Source organism: Pristiophorus japonicus, chromosome 12 (genome assembly GCF_044704955.1).
Source record: "Pristiophorus japonicus isolate sPriJap1 chromosome 12, sPriJap1.hap1, whole genome shotgun sequence".
Taxonomy (NCBI): domain Eukaryota; kingdom Metazoa; phylum Chordata; class Chondrichthyes; family Pristiophoridae; genus Pristiophorus; species Pristiophorus japonicus.
In genome coordinates this window covers 182528447-182550255 of record NC_091988.1, presented here as the reverse complement: position 1 = coordinate 182550255, position 21809 = coordinate 182528447, and the positions used below count along the sequence as shown (strand labels likewise).

The window sequence follows — 21809 nt, the reverse complement described above, 5'->3', positions numbered from 1 at the left end:
TCTTCGATCTGCACCATGTTTGTGAGGTTTAGCTGCTAACCCTCAAGACCTCTGTTCGAAATAGTCCTCATAAATTGCGGAGGTTAATCATAGAGCACGGAACTACTTGTAAATTTCAGGCTCCAGAGCAATGACTGGATTTTTATACAGATGCAGAAACATTTTACAAACTGCCTTGAACTGAGATTATGAAGTAGTACAAATATTTGACAAAGTTATCAATAGATACTGTACCTGTGGAAAACCTCCCCAAGCCCACTGCATCCGAGACTCTGTTCCCATAAAGGATCCTTCGTGCGACTTTACAACCAATTCAGAGTCACTTTTTGGTGATGAAAATCGGTCATAGGAATGGCTAAAAAAATAAATGTTGTTATATAATTGTCATAACATTACTGCAACAAAGATAACAAACTTAAAAAACTTTAACTTCAATAATTATACCTCTCAACAGAAGACCATTCACCATCTGAATATGGATAGATTTCCCGTGGATGGAAGATGCTTGAATCTTCATCAGGTAGTTCAGAAAAGAAATGGCACATTTCACTGCTGCAGGAAAGAAGGAATGATGATTGGAACATTCACTTTCATGTATTGTACAGATAAAGTTTTAGTTAGGCAAGTGAAATAAACTTTTCTTCTTTATAAAATTTGACATTAAAAAAATTGATGGCATTATTCAAAGAGCTGGGAGTTTCCCAATATCCTAGGCAACATTGCTTCCTCAGCTAACATCAGTAGAAAAACAACTAACTTGTCATTCATGGCATTGCTATGTGTGGGATCATGCTGTAGGCACAATAACTGTGTTTACCGACGTAATCACAGGCACTGAATTGCAAAGTCACTCATCACATGCATGCACGAAGCTTGCACGTAGCTTCTCTCCTTAACAGGACAGTTATGTAAAAAAAGAGATTCTCCTCTCCCCACTCTCAACATCTGAAATTCTACTTTTTGGGAGACAGCTCTGTGCACGTATCAATCCAGGCTTGCACGTAGCTTCTCTCCTTAACAGGACAGTTATGTTCCAGCCAAGCAGGAGCCAACAAGTGTAAAGAGATTCTACCTGGCTAGAACCCAAACTACAGCAACTGGCATAAGAATGGCAGCTGTGGTTCAAGTGCATCCTTAATGGGTTTTATGTCACCCAAGTACTTAAGTTTTTACAGACACAAAAACTAATGGCTACAATAGAATTTATAAATAAGTTTACAATAAAATATCCATACTCAGAATGATATTTAGAATCTTTTCAGCTGTACATATGAAATTAAAAGCTAACTAGTTATCGAATCATGACTGAATAGTTAAGTTACTCTGCCCCATTACTGCTTGAACTTGTAAAGCAATTTCTTCTCCAATGCGCAAACACCGTCCCTTTAGACAAAATATGAATTGTTCAAAGGCTGTGTGTGCAGTAAGATTTTGTATTTGTTGTATGATATATGTTTGTCATAAAAAATGTTTGTCATAAAAAGATGATTGGGCTTGGGAAGGGATGAAAGATCATTTTACACTGGATTATGGTCAACTCATTAACTTGGGAAAGCTGCCATAACTAGAATAGATTTCGGCACCTGGGAATCCCTGGCCCAAGACCACCCAAAATGGAGGACGAGCATCCGGGAGGGTGCTGAGCACCTCGAGTCTTGTCACCAAGAGCACGCAGCAATCAAGCGCAGACAGCGGAAGGAGCGTGCGGCAAACCAGGCTCCCCACCCACCCTTTCCTTCAACCACTGTCTGCCTCACCTGTGACAGAGACTATAATTCCCACATTGGACGGTACAGCCAATTGAGAACTCACTATTCGAGTGGAAGCAAGTCTTCCTCGATTCCAAGGGACTGCCTATGATATGATGATGAGATTTTGGCTGTTTTTGTGTGACTTGGGATAAGCGTGACTAAATTGTGTTGGGTACAAAAGGAAAAAAAAAATGTGCGTTGCTGGCATGTATTGAGTGGAGAATGTACAAGTAAGTGAAGGGGGAAAAGAGAGAAAAATTAGTGAACTCCATCATTATTAAAAACAGGGAGGCCGAAATTGCCCATTGCCTGAAACAGGGCGAATGCAACCTGTTTTGAGTGTTTTCACTGCCGCAGTGGTTGAGGTGACCTCTTGAGCGAAATTCTGCTCCTTGTTTTTTTTCCAGTTAGATCCAGAAGTCGCACTTAATGGGGGACAGAGGTTGGGGCGGTGAGTGCAGCAGAGGGGCGGAAGTGGGGGGGTGAGAGTGTAGTGACCCCCAGTAGATCATCCCCTTAAGGGGAGCCACGCCACTATTGCAGAACCCTCAGTCTCACTGGACCACCAGAGAAAGGCTTGTTTTGGCACCGTTGGGCAGGCCGAAGATTTTCACGGCAAAATTTCGCCGTCCGGGTGGGGGGGGGTAGATCAGCGGTACGCACTGTGATGACACACTTAGCACGGATCAGCAGTAGTGGTGCGGTGGGGGTTAGATCAGCGATACGCACTGTGATGACACACTTAGCACGGATCAGCAGTAGTGGAGCGGTGGGGGTTAACGCACTGTGATGACACACTTAGCACGGATCAGCAGTAGTGGAGCGGTGGGGGTTAGCGGTGTTACTGCCATGATAACACGGGAGCGGAATTTTGATAATGGCGGCCATTACACGAAAAGTCGATGGTCATTGCACACCGCAGCATGGCCGCCGCTTTCCAGTGTCAAGAGGCATTAAGGAAAGGGATAATTTTGGCCCCAGGTTTTCTAAAAGCGACAAATTGACATTTTATGACTGACAGTATTTTTAATTAACAAATTCTGATGAGGTAAACATAAAGCAAAATAAGATATAAAAGCAAAATACATATAAAACCCAATGGGACCACAGGCAAATGGTAACTGAATGGTATGGCAACATTAATCACAGCAGAGGTAAACTCAAGACTCCCAAAAACTGTTGAGGTCGGATCAGAGGGCAAAATGCTAAAAATCTGAAACAGGAGCCCAACCTACCTCGATGCCACCCCCCCCCCCCCCACCCCTCCCAATTCTGATTTTAACAGAAGCGGAACCAATCCTCTCGTGGGAACCGATTTGCTCAATTAAGTATTATAATGAGGCTATCGGCCCTTTTTTTTTTTTAATTCATTCTATTTTTAAAACTCATTTTGGCTGGGTTTCCCAGGCCTTGGGAAACCCAACAGATGAAACGAGGCAAGTGGGGCTGAATCCTGAGGTAAGTGCGCCACCCCCCACCCCCAATCACTAGACATACCGGCTCTCCTCGGCTGCGGCTTTGTGCTGCAGGCTTAAACACTCAACAGGCCTCTAAGCCTGTCAATCAGGCTGCCTGTGGGCGGGAAATTGACAGAAATAAAAGTTTAAAGTCACCCTGCAGTTAATAGCCACAGGACATTGAGGAAACCCGTTCTTCTGGATTTCCCAGCCTCAAAACAGACCCCACTTGAGACCTCCCCGCCCCCTCCCACCCCACATGGAATGCGCCTCCAGAAAAAATCCAGATGGATCATGCATACACAAGTTTAGGTTGGTTCTGTAGTCACAAAGGGGAAAGTGGAAGTGAAGTCAGTGTAAAAATTAAATTTCAAGGCACTGCAGGAAAATAAAAGGTAAGAAAAGGTGATGACAAACTGTGACGAGGTATATGAAAGACTGGAGGAGGGCACAGTTGGGCAGGATGGGCAGGTCGGTGGCACAAGCAGTGGAAAAATGTGAACGAACAAATTTTGGATGAATAGGGAAAGGAGTGGCAACACCATCAATGGTGAGATTTTGTGGTAACTTTTTAAATGGAGTACAATAACCTTGGTGTGCAGGTTTAACATTCATTAAAGTTGCATCAGAGGTAGGCGAGGCCATAAAATAGGAAACAGAATCTTAGGTTTTGTACAGAGATACAAGGAAGTAATGGTGACCTTGTTTTTTTTTTCTTTGCCTTGCACAAGACCTTAAGTTAAGCCACAAATGGAGTACTGTGTACAGACTTGGGCAACATTTTATAGGATGAAAATAAAAGCAATAGAAAAGGTACAACACATATTTACTAGGATGTTACAGATATCAGGGCGGGCATTTATGGAGAGAGATTTGAAAAGTTGGGCTTTTTTCACTGGAGCGGAGAAGGTTAAGGAGTGACCTGATTGTAAACCTGAAGATTTCTAAAGTCTTATAAGGTAAACAGAGATAGATTGGTCAGTGAGACAGTAACAAGCAACTAATAGCCATGCATGAAAAACAATGTTAATGTATATGCTTCTAAAAGTTGAGAAGTAACTTACTCCATAGCTACGCATCGCAGCTGTTCTTCTGAACTAATGTCCATCTCAGGTACATCTTGCTCATCTGAAGAGGACTCCTGGTCATCTTTCTTTGAATTCTCTGGTTTGTGCTTCCTCCTTCGACGTCTTTTCTTTTTGGCTGAAGTGTTATTTACAGTGTTATCAATTTCTGGGCCATTAAATGGACTTGGTAAACTCTGATTCTCAATGAATTCAGGACTAGCCAAATCTGGTTCTTTTGTAAAATAAGCTCCTTCAACAGGAATTGGTGATGTTGTTAAATGTGTGGGAACAACGCCCTGTGGAAAAAAAAATAAAACGAGTAGCAAAATTGGCACCTTCACCAAGCTTAAACCTCAGTTGCCACTTCATTATTTGGCCAGGAATTGCAGTCGGAGGCTTCCCGCGGGCGGATGCCTCTGACCAAAATGTTTTTAATGAAAGTACCTGGTGGTCCCGGACACTTGTGTTCCGAGGCCTAGATGCACAGCCCAGCGGCCCATGCATCCCAGGAGTGTATGCGCATGGACCACTAATGAAAATGTAATATTCCTATTAATAATAATGGTGAGTTCCGTATGTACAGAGCTCAGAGTTACTATGAATGGGAATATAACCAAAAACAAATAAAAAACAATACATAAATTAAAAATTACTAGAAATTGAATTAAGTTAAATGTTTTAGATTTTTTTGAAATGTTTTAATAGTGTTAAAAATAAACTTATCTTAATGGACATGATTTTTTAAATATAAAAATTATTTTTTCTATCTTTTAAAACTCTTATGCTGGTAGAAGCAGGCCATTCGCTGGGCAGAATTGGGCAAATAGCCCAATCTCTGCCCGCGAAGGCCCTTCGCCAGGGGATGGGTGCGAGCTGTCAAAAGAAATTATGACAGATCCCAAGTGCTGGGATTAGGCGCACGCGCAGTGCACACCTAAACCCAGAACATGTGAGGCCTCTTCGTACACACCCGGAGAGGTTGCAATTTCCGGTCTGATGTTTCCTTTTCATTTATGAAGAACTTTATAATGGTAATGGAGAAAATAATGGGGTTAAAGTCGATAAAGCTCCAGGACCTGATGGTTTCTACCCCAGGGTATTAAAAGAAGTAGGTGAGGAAATTGCAGAAGCATTAGTTATAATGGGCCCAAGTTTTGGGCCGCGCCTAGAACGGCGCAGCCCCGATCTGGACGCCCGTTTTTTGCGCCACAAAGTGCGCCTAAAAAAAAACTTCCAGATTCTCCGGCTCCCTGCTGGTCCTCTTGAGCCGGGCACTGCGCAGCACGAGCTGTAGGGAGCGGAGCCAGGTCCCTGCGCTGAAAACAGTGCCGGGACCTCTGCACATGCGCGCTACAGTGGGCGCGCATGTGCAATAGCTCCAGGCGTCCGAAACTGTGTGGGAGGGGCCCGAAGCACGCAGCCCCTAGCCCTGGCCGAATGGCCTCACTGGGGCTGCGTGCATAAGGCTGCCTCCCACACCCAGCTCCTGCTTCCTCCCGACCCGACTCGACTCCCCCCCGCCCCCCGACCCCCCGGACTGGACCCGACCGCGCTCCCCCACCCGACCTGACCTCCCTCTCCCTCCCCCCCCGACCCGAACCGACCTTCCCCCCCCACCCCCATCCTCCCCCAATCATCCTCCCCCCCACCCCCCGACCCGTTCTCCCGACCTCCCCCCACCGACCCAACGCCACTTACCTGTAAATCTGGTGCTGGGGACGGGCCCTGCCCATTCAGCCTCCCTCCCCCTTGTCCTTTCCCCCTCTCCTCCCCCTTCCTCTCTCCCCCCCTTCTCCTCCCCCCACCCCTCGCTGTCAGAAACACAAACACTGACAGAGAGTGAGAGACACACACAGACAGACAGAGAGATAGAGACACTGACAGAGACACACTGGTGGGGGGGGGGGGGGGGGGGGGGGGTATCCCAGCACGCTGTTGGAGGGCTCCCAGTGCTGCAGTCAGTAAGTAGAAAATGTTTTATTTATTGATTTAAAAAAAAAATTATTTCTTATTAATTTTTTTTGATTGATTTATTGGTTGATTTATTGATGTTTTGATCATTATTGATGATGACTCTATTTGTAAAACTGAAGTGTTTAATGTTTGTAAACTTCCCTTTAAACCACCCCCCCCCCCACCCCCCATTCCCAACGTCTGATTTGTAACCTACACCTGATTTTCTAAAGTGTAGACAAGGTTTTTTCCAGCGTACAAAAATCTTCACTTACTCCATTCTAAGTTAGTATGGAGTAAGTTTTCACTGCCGAAACTTTGAAAACAGGCGTAAGTGGCCAGACACGCCCCCTTTTGAAAAGAAAATTCTGTTCCAAAGTGAAACTGTTCTAACTGACTAGAACTGGAGCAAACTAAATGCCGAGAATTTGAATTTCGAAGATACTCCGTTCTACACCAGTTGCTCCAAAAAATCAGGAGCAACTGAGGCCGAAACTTGGGCCCATTCTTTCAAAGTTTTCTTGATTCAGGAATTCTGCTGTTATTTACTAATAGCACTCCTTTATGTAAGAACGGTGGGAGAGAGAAACCAGATTACTAAAGGCCTGTCAGTTTAACATCAGCTGTGGGGAATCTACTAGAATCTGTCATAAGAGATAGAGCACTTGAACAAATATGAGTTGATCAGAGACATGCAAGTTGAATTTTTTTTGAGGAGATCATCAATAAGATAGATAAGGGAGTACCTATGGATGATATAGAATCATAGAATGATACAGCATAGGAGGCTATTTGGCCCACTGTGCCAGTGCCGGCTCTTTTGAAGATCTATCCCTGCTCTTACCCCATAGCCAATGTTCCCTGGGGCCACGCGGGCCAAAGTACCGCACATGCACGGTTTTTGCATTGAAAAGTCAGAAAGCCGGCTGCGCAGTCTTAAAGTGAACACAGCCCATAGCCCTGCAAATTTTCCCCCTGCAAGTATTTATCCAACTCCCCTTTGAAGGTTGCTATTGAATTTGCTTCCACCGCCCTTTCAGGCAGTACATTCCAGATCATAACAAATCGTTGCGTAAATTTTTTTCCCTCATCTCACCTCTAGCTCTTTTGCCAATTACCTCAAATCTGTGCCTCTGGTTACATCTCTGCCACTGGAAATAGTTTCTCCTTATTTACTCAATCAAAACCATTAATGATTTTGAATACTTCTATCAAATCTCCGCTTAATCTTCTCTGCTCAGAGGAGAACACCCCAGCTTCTCCAGTCTCTCCATATAACTGAAGTCCCTCATCCCTAGTACCATTCTGGTAAATCTCTTCTGCACCCTCTCTAAGGTCTTGAAATCCTTTCTAATGTGTAGTACCCACAATTGGACACAATACTCCAGTTGGGGCCTAAACAGTATTTTATAAAGGCTTAGCATAACTTCTTCGCTTTTATACTCTGTCTCTGTTTATAAAGCCAAAGATTGAGCTTGATTTGTTTTTATAAACAGCCTCCTTAACTTGTCCTGCCACCTTCAAAGATTTGAGCACATACACCTCCAAGTTTCTCTGTTCCTACACCCTCTTATGATTGTACCATTTAGCTTGTATTGCCTCTCCTCATTCTTCCAACCAAAACACATCACTTCACACTTCTCTGCTTTAAATTTCTGCCCACTTCACCCATCTATCTGTGCTCTTTGTATATAGATGTCTATTATCTATAATCGACTTGCAGAAGGTTCAAACAAGAGATTATTAGCAAAAATGAGAGCGTACAGAATTGGAGGTAGCCTTTTGACTTGGTTTGGAAATTGGTTGGGAAGCAGGAGACAGAGTGGGGATAAAGGTTATGCACTCTGATTGGCGGGAGGTGAAAGTGGTGTTCCCAGGTATCTGTTCTGGGGCCTCAACTCTATTATATTTCTTAACGGCTTGGAGGAAGGAACAGAGGGTTGTAGATCAAAGTTTACAAATTATATGAAGTTAGGAGGGTCAGTAAATAGTGCTGATGGGAGCAGGAATTTGTAAAGGGACATAGATTGATTAAGTGAGTCGGCAAAACTATGGCAACTGGCGTTCAGTGTGGGCAAGTGTGAGGTCATCTACTGTGGATCCAAGAAAGACAAATCAGAGTATTTTCTAAATGGTGAGAAACTACAAAATGTAGGAGATATTTAGGAGTATGCAAATCATTAAAAGCTGGTACACAGGTACAGAAAAATCAAAAAGGCTAATGAAATGTTCATCTTTATCTCAAGCCTAGAATACAATGGGGAGGAAGTTATGTTTAAGTTTTATAGAGCCTTGGTCACATCCCATCTAGAGCACTGCATTCAGTTTTGAACACCACACCTCAGGAAGAATACACTGGCCTTAGAGGGAGTGCAATGCATTCACCAAAATGACACCGGGGCTTAGAGGGTTAAATTGTGAGGATAGATGTATAAACGTGGCTTGTATTCCCTTGAGTATAGAAGAACATAAGAATTAGGAGCAGGAAGAGGCCATTCGGCCCCTCAAGCCTGCACCAGCATTCAATAAGATCACAGCTGATCTTCTTCCTCAACTCCACTTTCCTGCACTACCCCCATATCCTTTAATTCCCTTATATCAAAAAATCTATCGATCTGTCTTGAATATACTCCAATGACTGAGCCGCCACAGCGTAGAGAATTCCAAAGATTCACCTCAAAGAAATTTCTCCTTATCTCAGTCGTAAATGGCCCCTGGTTCCAGACTCCCCAGCCAGGGGAAAAATCTTCCTGCATCTAACCAGTCAGCCCTGTAAGAATTTTGTATGTTTCAATGAGGTCACCTCTCGTTCTTTTAAACTCTAGAGAATATCAGCCTAGTCTACTCAATCTCTCCTCATAAGACAATCTCGCCATCCAGGAATTAGTCTGGTGAACCTTTGTTGCACTCCCTCTATGGCAAGTATATCCTTCCTTTGGTAAGATGATCAAAACTGTACACAATACTCCAGGTGTGGTCTCACCAGGGCCCTATATAATTGCAGTAAGACATCTTGGGGCCGACATTCAGACTCCCGAAAAGGCCTCTTACCACCGGAAAGTGGCAGCCAAGTGGCGGAGTCCAGTGGCCGTCGATTTGCGGTCGAATGGCCGCCGCCAACAAAATTCATCTCAAGGGTTTTTCCAGCGATCCCCACTTCGTCCCGCTGCTGCCGGCCCCTCCTAAGTGCAAAATCAAAGTGCACACCACTGATCTCCCACACCCCCATATAAATTCACCTGCAAAAATCTTCGTCCCGCTACGCTGTGCCCCCGACAGCTTTTTTGTCAGTGCACTGTGTTTTCAGTGTGGGAGACATGACTGCGCGGAGCTCATTTAAGGGGAGAGCGCACTGCTTCAGCCGCCATGTTATTTTTTGTCGGGCCGACAATTATGCCCCCTTTGGGGTGCCAGGCTGCTGGCCTGGCCGAAACCCTCCTGGTGGCCCAGTGTACCCAAGTTTTAAAATGGCGAAGGCTCTCCCATTTACGTGAAGGGGAGAGACATGGTGACGCACACGCGTTATGACATCATCAGCACCAGGCTGATGACTGGCAGCGGCGGAGACTCAGTCCCACCTCAACTTTCGCCCCTCTAGAGTGCTCACTGCCGCACTTCCGCCCCCATTATGACCGGCTTCTGGCCCACTCCAAAAAATCAACAGTGGCGAAAAAAACACGAGTGATAGGTGCGACCTGTTTTGGGCTGACCTGAATTTCAGGCCCCCTTTACTCTTGTACTCAAATCCTTTTGTAATGAAGGCCAACATACCATTTGTTTTCTTAATTGCTTGCTGTATCTGCATGTTAACTTTCAGGGATTTGTGTACAAGGACACCCAGGTCCCTCTGAACACCAACATTTCCCAATCTCTCACCATTTAAAAAAACTCTGCTTTTCTACTTTTCCCACCAAAGTGGATTATTTCACATTTCTCTACATTAAATTCATATAAGATTGAGGGTAATCTGATCGAAGTGTTTAAAATATTAGAAGGATTTAATAGGGAGATACAGAGTAACTATTTCTTCTGGTTAATGGACAGAAAACAGAATAGGAATAAACTGGATTTTTTTCAGGTTGGCAGGCTAGAACTAGCGGGGTACTGTGAGGATCAGTGCTTGAGCCTCAGCTATTTAGAATCTATATTAATGACTTAGATGAAGGGTCTGAGTGTAACATATCCAAGTTTGCTGATCATACAAAGTTAGGTAGAAAAGTTGTGAGGAGGTCACAAAGAAGCTGCAGAGAGATTATAGATAGGCTGACTGAGTGGGCAACAACATGACAAATGGAATACAATGTGGGCAAGTGTGAAGTTATCCACTTTGGTAAGAAAAACAAAAAGCAGAATATTGTTGAATGGTGAGACTGGGAAATGTTTGCATTCAGAGGAACCTGTGTGTCCTTGTACATGAATCACAGAAAATTAACATGCAGTACAGCAAGCAATTAGGAAAGTAAATAGTATGTTGGCTTTTGTTACAAAGGGATTACAGTATGAGAGGAAAGAAGTCTTACTACAATTACACTGGGCATTGGCGAGGCCACACTTGGACTACTGTGTACAGTTCTGGTCTCCTTACCTAAGGAAAGACATACTTGCCTTAGAGGGAGTGCAACGAAGGTTCACTAGACTGGTTCCTGGGATGAGGGGATTGCCCTATGAGAGAGATTGAGTAGACTAGGTCTATATCCCCTTGAGTTTAGAAGAATGAGAGGTGATCAAATTGAAACATATAAAATTCTTAAGGAGCTTGACAGGGCTAATGCTGAGAAAATGTTTCCCTGGCTGGGAAATCTAGAACACGGTGTCACAGTCTCAGAATAAGGGGTCGGCCATTTAGGACTGAGACGAGGAGAGATTTCTTCACTCAAAGGGTTGTGAATCTTCGGAATTCTCTACCCCATATAGCTGTGGATGCTCAGTTGTTGAATATATTCAAGACAGAGATCGATAGATTTTTGGGAACTAAGAGAATTAAGAGATATGGGGATAGTGCAGGAAGGTGGAGTTGAGGTCGAAGATCAGCCATGATCTTCATGTAGGACTCTTACAGCTAACACTGAAAACCTTCACTGCATTAGTTTATTGTGAACCCATGTCGGAAAAATGAATGTTCAAAGTCTAATCCACTGCGATAATCATCTGACTTATTTCTAAATCAGCAGCATACCTCATTTTTCTCAGTTTCTTCCACAAAAAAGGCTTCTCCATTGTGTCCTAGTTTCATCTGCAGCTCGACTGGTTCTCCATTGATTTCAATGTCAACCTGAAATAAAACAGAAATATTGTACATAACCAGCACTTCCTTGTTTCACTGCTAGTCAAAAGTCTTACCTGGCAAAAGGCAAATTTACATTAAAAGTCATGTGCTTCATTATCACTCAACTGATTTGTATGTTTCAGTTCAAAGGACATTTGAGAGTGCATGTGTGTGCTTCAATATCGGATACAGTAATAAAAATGAATTTCATCAGCACAAGACGATTCATTTTCAATGGTTTATGGTCACTCTCATTATATTCACTAAATGTTACAACAGAAACAAAGAAACATAGAAAATGGGTGCAGGAGTAGGCCATTCGGCCCTTCGAGCCTGCACCGCCATTCAATGAGTCAAGGGCACAAATCTCCAGCCCAAATGGGAGCCATTCCTCAGATTTGCCAATGAATGCATGATGAGTTTCACGAGTTCATGGTCACTCAATGATGTATCTCATTGACTGTAACCTACTCATTAGGCTAGGTAAGAACATTGTAAAAGGTGTTTCTGTTCTCCAGAATGCAGCATTGTAGCTTTATTAAAATGGGAAATTTACACACACTGGTGTTCATGTGGATGAATTACTGTCATCATCATAGGCAGTCACTCGGAATCGAAGAAGACTTGCTTCCAACACTTAACATGAGTTCTCAGGTGGCTGAACAGTCCAATACAAGAACCATAGGGCCCAAGTTTCACGCCTGATTTTTAGGAGCAACTGGTGGAGAACGGACTATTTTAGAAATCGCAATTCTCCACATTTTTTTTTCTGCAGTTCTAGTCAGGTAGAACAGTTCTAGTTTAGAACAGAATTTTTTCTTCAAAAGGGGGCGTGTCCGGCCACTGACGCCTGATTTGAAAGTTTCCACAGTGAAAATGTACTCCAAACTAAAGTAGAATGGAGCCAGTGAAGATTTTTGTAGAACTGAAAAAACCTGTTCTACACATTAAAAAATCAGGCGCAGGTTACAAATTAGGCGTCCAGAACGAGGTGGGGGGGGAGGGAACTCATTAAATTCGACAATAAATCCTTATTTATACTTCTACAAATATTATACAAATAAATCCAACCTGAATAAACATTTATAAGCCAAGAAAAGATTAAATAAACCATCTTCCTACCTGTGTGAAAGTGCTTCAGCCAGGGAGAATTCTGCAGCCGTTCGTGCTGCTGAGCGGGAGGGGGAGAGAGAGAGAGAGGGAGGGAGGGAGAGAGAGAGAGAGAGGGAGGGAGGGAGAGAGAGGGAGAGGGAGAGAGAGAGAGAGAGAGAGAGCAGGGGGGGGAGGGGGTCGGGTCGGGTCGGGTCGGGGAACAGGAGCGCGGGTCTCGGCGGGGGAGAGCGGGTGTCGGGGGAGCAAGTGTCGGGTCTCGGGTCGGGTCGGGGGGTGGGGGGAGCAGGTCTCGGGTCGGGTCGGGGCGGGGGGGAGCGGGTGTCGGGTCGGGGGGAACGGGTGTCTGGTCGGGGGGGGGGGGGGCGGGAGAGCGGGTCTCTGGTCGGGGCGGGGGAGCGAGTGTCGGGTCTGGTCGGGCGGGGAGCAGGAGCTGGCCATGGGAGGAGACTCATTCACGCAGCCCCAGTGAGGCCATTGGGCCAGGGCTAGGGGCTGCGTGCTTCGGGCCCCGCCCACACAGTTCGGTGCCTGGAGCTACTGCACTTGCGTGCCGACTGTAGCGCGCATGTGCAGAGGTCCCGGCACTGTTTTCAGCGCAGGGACCTGGCTCCGCCCCGGGCCAGAGGACCTGTAAGTAGGTGGAGAATACCGAGGATTTTTTTAGGCGCCGTTTTAGGCGCGAAAAACGGGCGCCCAGCTCGGAGGGGCGCCCGTTTTTTTTCTTGTGGAAACTTGGGCCCATAGTCTCTGTCACAGGTGGGACAGATAGTCGTTGAGGGTAAGAATGGGTGGGACCGGTTTGCCGCATGCTCTTTCCGCTGCCTGGATTTGATTTCTGCATGCTCTTGGCAAAGAGACTCGAGGTGCTCAGGGCCCTCCCGGATGCACTTCCTCCACTTCGGGCAGTCTTTGGCCAGGGACTCCCAGGTGTCAGTGGGGATGTTGAACTTTATCAGGGAGGCTTTGAGGGTGTCCTTGTAACATTTCCGCTGCCCACCTTTGGCTCTTTTGCCTTGAAGGAGTTCCGAGTAGAGCGCTTGCTTTGGGAGTCTCGTGTCTGACATGCGAACTATGTGGTCTGCCCAGTGGAGCTGATCAAGGGGCCAAGTTTCGGCCTCAGTTGCTCCTGATTTTTTGGAGCAACTGGTGTAGAACGGAGTATCTTAGAAATTCAAATTCTCGGCATTTAGTTTGCTCCAGTTCTAGTCAGTTAGAACAGTTTCACTTTGGAACAGAATTTTCTTTTTCAAAAGGGGGCGTGTCTGGCCACTTGCGTCTGTTTTCAAAGTTTAGGCAGTGAAAACTTACTCCAAACTAACTTGGAATAGAGTAAGTGAAGATTTTTGTACGCTCGAAAAAACCTTGTCTACACTTTAGAAAATCAGGCGTAGGGAATGGGGGGGGGTTTAAAGGGAAGTTTACAAACATTAAACACGTCAGTTTTACAAATAAAGAGCCATCATCAATAATAAATGATAAAAACATAAAAAAAAATTAATAAGAAATAATTTTTTTTTAAATCAATAAAAAAACATTTTCTACTTACCAACTGCAGCACCGAGAGCCCTCCAACAGCATGCTGGGATGCCCTCCCCCGCCCCCCCAGTGTGTCTCTCTCTCGGTCTGTGTTTCTGACAGCGAGGGGAGGGGGGAGGAAAACGGAGAAGGTGGAGGGGGAGGGGGAGCAAACGGAGAAGGTGGAGGGGGAGGGGGAGCAAACGGAGAAGGTGGAGGGGGAGGGGGAGCAAACGGAGAAGGTGGAGGGGGAGGGGGAGCAAACGGAGAAGGGGGAGGGGGAGGGGGAGCAAACGGAGAAGGTGGAGGGGGAGGGGGAGCAAACGGAGAAGGTGGAGGGGGAGGGGGAGCAAACGGAGAAGGGGGAGGGGGAGCAAACGGAGAAGGGGGAGGGGGAGCAAACGGAGAAGGGGGAGGGGGAGCAAACGGAGAAGGGGGAGGGGGAGCAAACGGAGAAGGGGGAGGGGGAGCAAACGGAGAAGGGGGAGGGGGAGCAAACGGAGAAGGGGGAGGGGGAGCAAACGGAGAAGGGGGAGGGGGAGCAAACGGAGAAGGGGGAGGGGGAGCAAACGGAGAAGGGGGAGGGGGAGCAAACGGAGAAGGGGGAGGGGGAGCAAACGGAGAAGGGGGAGGGGGAGCAAACGGAGAAGGGGGAGGGGGAGCAAACGGAGAAGGGGGAGGGGGAGCAAACGGAGAAGGGGGAGGGGGAGCAAACGGAGAAGGGGGAGGGGGAGCAAACGGAGAAGGGGGAGGGGGAGCAAACGGAGAAGGGGGAGGGGGAGCAAACGGAGAAGGGGGAGGGGGAGCAAACGGAGAAGGGGGAGGGGGAGCAAACGGAGAAGGGGGAGGGGGAGCAAACGGAGAAGGGGGAGGGGGAGCAAACGGAGAAGGGGGAGGGGGAGCAAACGGAGAAGGGGGAGGGGGAGCAAACGGAGAAGGGGGAGGGGGAGCAAACGGAGAAGGGGGAGGGGGAGCAAACGGAGAAGGGGGAGGGGGAGCAAACGGAGAAGGGGGAGGGGGAGCAAACGGAGAAGGGGGAGGGGGAGCAAACGGAGAAGGGGGAGGGGGAGCAAACGGAGAAGGGGGAGGGGGAGCAAACGGAGAAGGGGGAGGGGGAGCAAACGGAGAAGGGGGAGGGGGAGCAAACGGAGAAGGGGGAGGGGGAGCAAACGGAGAAGGGGGAGGGGGAGCAAACGGAGAAGGGGAGGGGGAGCAAACGGAGAAGGGGGAGGGGGAGCAAACGGAGAAGGGGGAGGGGGAGCAAACGGAGAAGGGGGAGGGGGAGCAAACGGAGAAGGGGAGGGGGAGCAAACGGAGAAGGGGGAGGGGGAGCAAACGGAGAAGGGGGAGGGGGAGCAAACGGAGAAGGGGGAGGGGGAGCAAACGGAGAAGGGGGAGGGGGAGCAAACGGAGAAGGGGGAGGGAGGCTGAACGGGCCGGGCCCAAGACTTTGGGTAGGGCCCGTCCCCAGCACCAGATTTACAGGTAGGTGGCGTTGGGTTGGGACAGGTCTGGGGTCCGGGGTCAGGAGCGCGGGTTGGGTTTGGGGGAGCGCAGGTCAGGGTCGGGGGGGGGATTGGGGGGGGGGGGGGGGGGGAAGCGCGGGTCGGGTCCAGTCCGGGGGGGGGTCGGGTCGGGTCCGTGGGCGGTGGGGGGGGGAGCGGGAGTCAGGTCAGTGTCGGTGTCGGGTCCGGTGGGGAGCGGGAGTCGAGTCTGGTCGGGAGGAAGCAGGGGCTGGGCGTGGGAGGCAGCCTTATGCACGCAGCCCCAGTGAGGCCATTCGGCCAGGGCTAGGGGCTGCGTGCTTTGGACCCCTCCCACACAGTTTTGGGCGCCTGGAGCTACTGCACATGCGCGCCCACTGTACCGCACATGTGCAGAGGTCCCGGCACTGTTTTCAGCGCAGGGACCTAGCTCCGCCCCCTACACAACGTGCTGCGCCGCGCCCGACTCCAGAGGGCTTGCAGGGAGCCGGAGAAACTAAGTTTTTTTTAAGGTGCACATTGTGGTGCGAAAAACGGGTGTCCAGGTCGGGGCTGCGCCGTTCTAGGCGCGGCCCGAAACTAGGGCCCCAAGTGTGGTCAGTGCTTAAATGCTGGGGATGTTGGCCTGGTCGAGGACGCTAATGTTGGTGCGTCTATTGAGAATCAGGGGAAGTCATAATGGGGAACAAAGAAATGGCGGAGCAATTGAACAAGTACTTTGGTTCGGTATTCACGAAGGAGGACACGAACAACCTTCCGGTTATAAAAGGGGTCGGGGAGTCTAGTAAGGAGGAGGAACTGAGGGAAATCCTTATTAGCCGGGAAATTGTGTTGGGGAAATTGATGGGATTGAAGGCCGATAAATCCCCAGGGCCTGATGGACTGCATCCCAGAGTACTTAAGGAGGTGGCCTTGGAAATAGTGGATGCGTTGACAGTCATTTTCCAACATTCCATTGACTCTGGATCAGTTCCTATGGAGTGGAGGGTAGCCAATGTAACCCCACTTTTTAAAAAAGGAGGGAGAGAGAAAACAGGGAATTATAGACCGGTCAGCCTGATATCGGTAGTGGGTAAAATGATGGAATCAATTATTAAGGATGTCATAGCAGTGCATTTGGAAAGAGGTGACATGATAGGTCCAAGTCAGCATGGATTTGTGAAAGGGAAATCATGCTTGACAAATCTTCTGGAATTTTTTGAGGATGTTTCCAGTAGAGTGGACAAGGGAGAACCAGTTGATGTGGTATATTTGGACTTTCAGAAGGCGTTCGACAAGGTCCCACACAAGAGATTGATGTGCAAAGTTAGAGCACATGGGATTGGGGGTAGTGTACTGACATGGATTGAGAACTGGTTGTCAGACAGGAAGCAAAGAGTAGGAGTAAATGGGTACTTTTCAGAATGGCAGGCAGTGACTAGTGGGGTACCGCAAGGTTCTGTGCTGGGGCCCCAGCTGTTTACACTGTACATTAATGATTTAGATGAGGGGATTAAATGTAGTATCTCCAAATTTGCGGATGACACTAAGTTGGGTGGCAGTGTGAGCTGCGAGGAGGATGCTGTGAGGCTGCAGAGCGACTTGGATAGGTTAGGTGAGTGGGCAAATGCATGGCAGATGACGTATAATGTGGATAAATGTGAGATTATCCACTTTGGTGGTAAAAACAGAGAGACAGACTATTATCTGAATGGTGACAGATTAGGAAAAGGGGAGGTGCAAAGAGACCTGGGTGTCATGGTACATCAGTCATTGAAGGTTGGCATGCAGGTGCAGCAGGCGGTTAAGAAAGCAAATGGCATGTTGGCCTCATAGCAAGGGGATTTGAGTACAGGGGCAGGGAGGTGTTGCTACAGTTGTACAGGGCATTGGTGAGGCCACACCTGGAGTATTGTGTACAGTTTTGGTCTCCTAACCTGAGGAAGGACATTCTTGCTATTGAGGGAATGCAGCGAAGGTTCACCAGACTGATTCCCGGGATGGCGGGACTGACCTATCAAGAAAGACTGGATCAACTGGGCTTGTATTCACTGGAGTTCAGAAGAATGAGAGGGGACCTCATAGAAACATTTAAAATTCTGACGGGGTTAGACAGGTTAGATGCAGGAAGAATGTTCCCAATGTTGGGGAAGTCCAGAACCAGAGGTCACAGTCTAAGGATAAGGGGTAAGCCATTTAGGACCGAGATGCGGAGGAACTTCTTCACCCAGAGAGTGGTGAACCTGTGGAATTCTCTACCACAGAAAGTTGTTGAGGCCAATTCACTAAATATATTTAAAAAGGAGTTAGATGAGGTCCTTACTACTAGGGGGATCAAGGGGTATGGCGAGAAAGCAGGAATGGGGTACTGAAGTTGAATGTTCAGCCATGAACTCATTGAATGGCGGTGCAGGCTAGAAGGGCCGAATGGCCTACTCCTGCACCTATTTTCTATGTTTCTATCCTCCCAGGGGATTTGTAGGATCTTTCTGTACACCAATACTGAATCCTAGTTTATGCTCATTATGTGGTCAATGTTCAACTGCAATGGAATAATGTCACAAACTTCGTTTGTTTTCAATCACAATACGGATTCAGAAGAATAACCTTAAATCAGTTATTCCCTCATTAACTCACTTCTGTTCCAAACCGCATACCTCCCCTCGCAGCACAAAATCCATACCTACCACTATCCAATACAGCATTAAATGCAAATTTGACAAAAAATTGCTTCACAAAATACTAAACATGCAAAGCAATGATTTAAAAAAACATGTAATGTGCTTCGAGCTTTAAGAAAATTCCCAACATTTTCTGCCACACAATTGGTGCATGAAACACAAAAGAATAGTATGCAGGTGCATCAAGTGATCAGGAAGGCCAATGGAATCAAGGCCTTTATTGCAAAGGGAATGGAGTATAAAAGCAGGGAATTCTTGCTGCAGTTATACAGGGTATTGGTGAGGCCACACCTGGAATACTGTGTTTAATTTTGGTTTCCATATTTAAGAAAAGATATACTTGCCTACTTCCGCTCCCATTTCTTATGTTCTTATTTAGACTATTGTAAGAACATAAGAAATAGGAGCAGGAGTAAGCCATACTTCCCCTCGAGCCTGCTCCACCATTTAATACGATCATGGCTGATCCGATCATGGACTCAGGTCCACTTCGCTGCCCGCTCCCCATAACCCCTTATTCCCTTATCGGTTAAGAAGCTGTCTATCTCTGTCTTAAATTTATTCAATGACCCAGCTTCTACAGCTTTCTGAGGCAGTGAATTCCACAGATTTACAATCCGCAGAGAAGAAATTCCTCCTCATCTCCGTTTTAAATAGCTGGCCCTTTATTCTAAGATTATGCCTCCTGGTTCTAGTCTCCCCAATCAATCGAAACATTCTCTCTACAGCCACCTTGTCAAGCCCCTTCATAATCTTATACGTTTCGATAAGATCATCACTCATTCTTCTGAATTCCAATGAGTACAACTCCCAACCTCCTCAACCTTTCCTCATAAGTCAATTCCCTCAACTCTGGAATCAACCTAGTGAACCTTCTCTGAACTGCCTCCAAAGCAAGTATGACACTAAGCTGGGGGGGCAGTGTGAGCTGTGAGGAGGATGCTGAGGCGCTGCAGGGTGACTTGGACAGGTTAGGTGAGTGGGCAAATGCATGGTAGATGCAATATAATGTAGATAAATGTGAGGTTACCCACTTTGGTGGCAAAAACAGGAAAGCAGATTATCTGAATGGTGACAGATTAGGAAAAGGGGAGGTGCAACGAGACCTGGTACATCAGTCATTGAAAGTTGGCATGCAGGTACAGCAGGCGGTGAAGGCGGCAAATGGCATGTTGGCCTTCATAGCGAGAGGATTTGAGTAGGAGCAGGGAGTTGGACAGGGCCTTGGGTGAGACCACATCTTGAATATTGTGTACAGTTTTGGTCTCCTAATCTGAGGAAGAACATTCTTGCTATTGAGGGAGTGCAGCGAAGGTTCACCAGACTGATTCCCGGGATGGCAGGAAGAAAGATACAATCGACTAGGCTTATATTCACTGGAATATAAAAGAATGGGGGGGGGATTTCATCGAAACATATAAAATTCTGATGGGATTGGATAGGTTAGATGCAGGAAGAATGTTCCCTATGTTGGGGAAGTCCAGAACCAGGGGTCACAGTCTACGGATAAGTGGTAAGCCATTTAGGACCGAGATGAGGAGAAACTTCTTCACTCAAGAGAATTGTGAACCTGTAAAATTCTCTACCACAGAAAGTTGTTGAGGCCAGTTCGTTAGATATATTCAAAAGAGAGTTAGATGTGGCCCTTACAGCTAAAGGGATCAAGCGGTATGGAGAGAAAGCAGGAATGAGGTACTGAAGTTGGCTGATCAGCCATGATCATATTGAATGGTGGTGCAGGCTCGAAGGGCCGAATGGCCTACTCCTGCAACTATTTTCTATCTTTCTATGTTTCCATCCTTTCTTAAATCTGGAAAATGAAACTGTACGCAGTATTCCAGGTGTGGCCTAGATGACTTTTTTTTTGTGGAATGTGAAATAGAAAAAAATATTTTGAGAGTGTTTAGGTCAAGAACCGGGGCTTATTAAACAGGTTGTGTAGATTAGTTCAATAAATGGAGCTTATATAAAAGAGAACTTACCACCTTCTCTTTCGATCGCAATACTCCAAGCTTGCCAAAACGGACATGAAAAGGTGAACAATGGTATGTGCCATCCCGCTGCCTCACTACTATGACATCGATACATCCCGTCAAGGTAGCTGGATTCAGTCCTTTGTACAGCTCCTTCACCGTAACAAACACCTGCTCAGCCAACTGCCCCACATAATTCATGGTTTGGGACTGCAATAAAATTGAAAGAAAATTAGAAACTGTGGCCCCAAGTTTCCACACGCGGCGAAAAAGGCGCACCTCAGAGCTGGGCGCCTGTTTTTCGCGCCGGAAAAAAACCGCGGTATTCTCGAGCTCCTTTGAGCTCGATGTCTGCTTGGCGCGGCGCACAGGGGGCGGAGCCTACCACTCGCGCCGATTTTGTAAGTAGGAGGGGGCGGGTACAATTTAAATTAGGCTTTTTGGTGCCGGCAACCCTGCGCGTGCGCGTTGGAACGTTCGCGCACGTGCAGTCTGAAGTAAACATTGGCACTCGGCCATTTTTTAAAGTGCTGCAGAAAAAGTGAAGATTTGTTTCTTGGACCCCTGCAAAGGCTTGTATTTTAATTTTTTTGATATTTCTGTGTGTGAGGGAGTGCTTTTAGCAGCACTGCTGAATAAATCGCCTGCTGAAATCAGTGAGTTCAGCTTTTCACTGCTAAACTTGCAGAACCGGTGCCTGCAAATTAAGGACTGTGTGTTTGAAGAAATAAAAGTGCCAATTCAACTTTGCAATGGATCAACATCCAAGAACAAAGAATTTCCTGCATGAGGGAGCAAACCATTGCATAATATGTGGTGCACCCATTCTGCAAATTTAAATATAAAGATGTCGATGTGGCTGCCTCTCCCTGTCCAAATGGCCTCAGTCAGTCCCCCTCATAGCTCGAAGGCTGCTGCTGCTCCCGACCAGCCACTGATGCCGCTGCAATCCCATGGCCGAATGGCCTCAAGTCCATCCGGGTGCTGCATCTTCGCGGGGAATGAAGGCCTGCCTCAAGCACTGCAGCTCAGCTCAGCTCGAAGGCTGCTTGCTGCCTGCCCCTGCCGCCGAAACACTGCTCCCTGAAAGGCCTGCCTGAAGCACTTTCACACAGGTAGGAACACGGTTTATTTAATCGTTTCTTTGCTTATAAATTTTTATTCAGGTTGGATTTATTTGTATAATATTTGTATAAGTATAACTAAGGATTGATTGTAGAATTTAATGACTTCCCTTACCCCCCTCCCACCCCACCACCTTGTTCCCTACGCCTAATTTGTAACCTGCGCCTGATTTTTTAAAGTGTAAACAAGGTTTTTTCAAGCATACAAAAATCTTCACTTGCTCCATTCTAAGTTAGTTTGGAGTACGTTTTCACTGTGGAAACTTTCAAATGAGGAGTCAGTGGCCGGACATGCCCCCTTTTGAAAAAAAAATTCAGTTCCAAAGTGAAACTGTTCTACCTGACTAGAACTGCAGAAAACTAAATGTGGAGAATTCCGATTTCTAAGATACACCGTTCTACACCAGTTGCTCCTAAAAATCAGGAGCAAATCATGTGGAAACTTG

General features: G+C 46.9%; 1 protein-coding gene across 3 annotated transcripts in view; it reads right to left on the bottom strand.

Moving 5' to 3' along the window:
* LOC139277585 (phosphatidate phosphatase LPIN2-like) overlaps nt 1-21809 on the bottom strand; it is a 102804-nt gene that overhangs the window by 47210 nt on the left and 33785 nt on the right. For all 3 annotated transcript variants that reach the window (XR_011596113.1, XM_070896257.1, XM_070896258.1), the window contains 5 exons: nt 20249-20449; nt 11405-11500; nt 4273-4571; nt 445-552; nt 235-355 (listed from right to left, as the gene is read on the bottom strand). Coding sequence is in view for 2 of the 3 variants with exons in the window: in XM_070896257.1 (XP_070752358.1) it covers nt 235-355; nt 445-552; nt 4273-4571; nt 11405-11500; nt 20249-20440 (816 nt within the window). In the remaining variant the exon portion in view is untranslated. The remainder of the gene's footprint in view (nt 1-234; nt 356-444; nt 553-4272; nt 4572-11404; nt 11501-20248; nt 20450-21809) is intronic.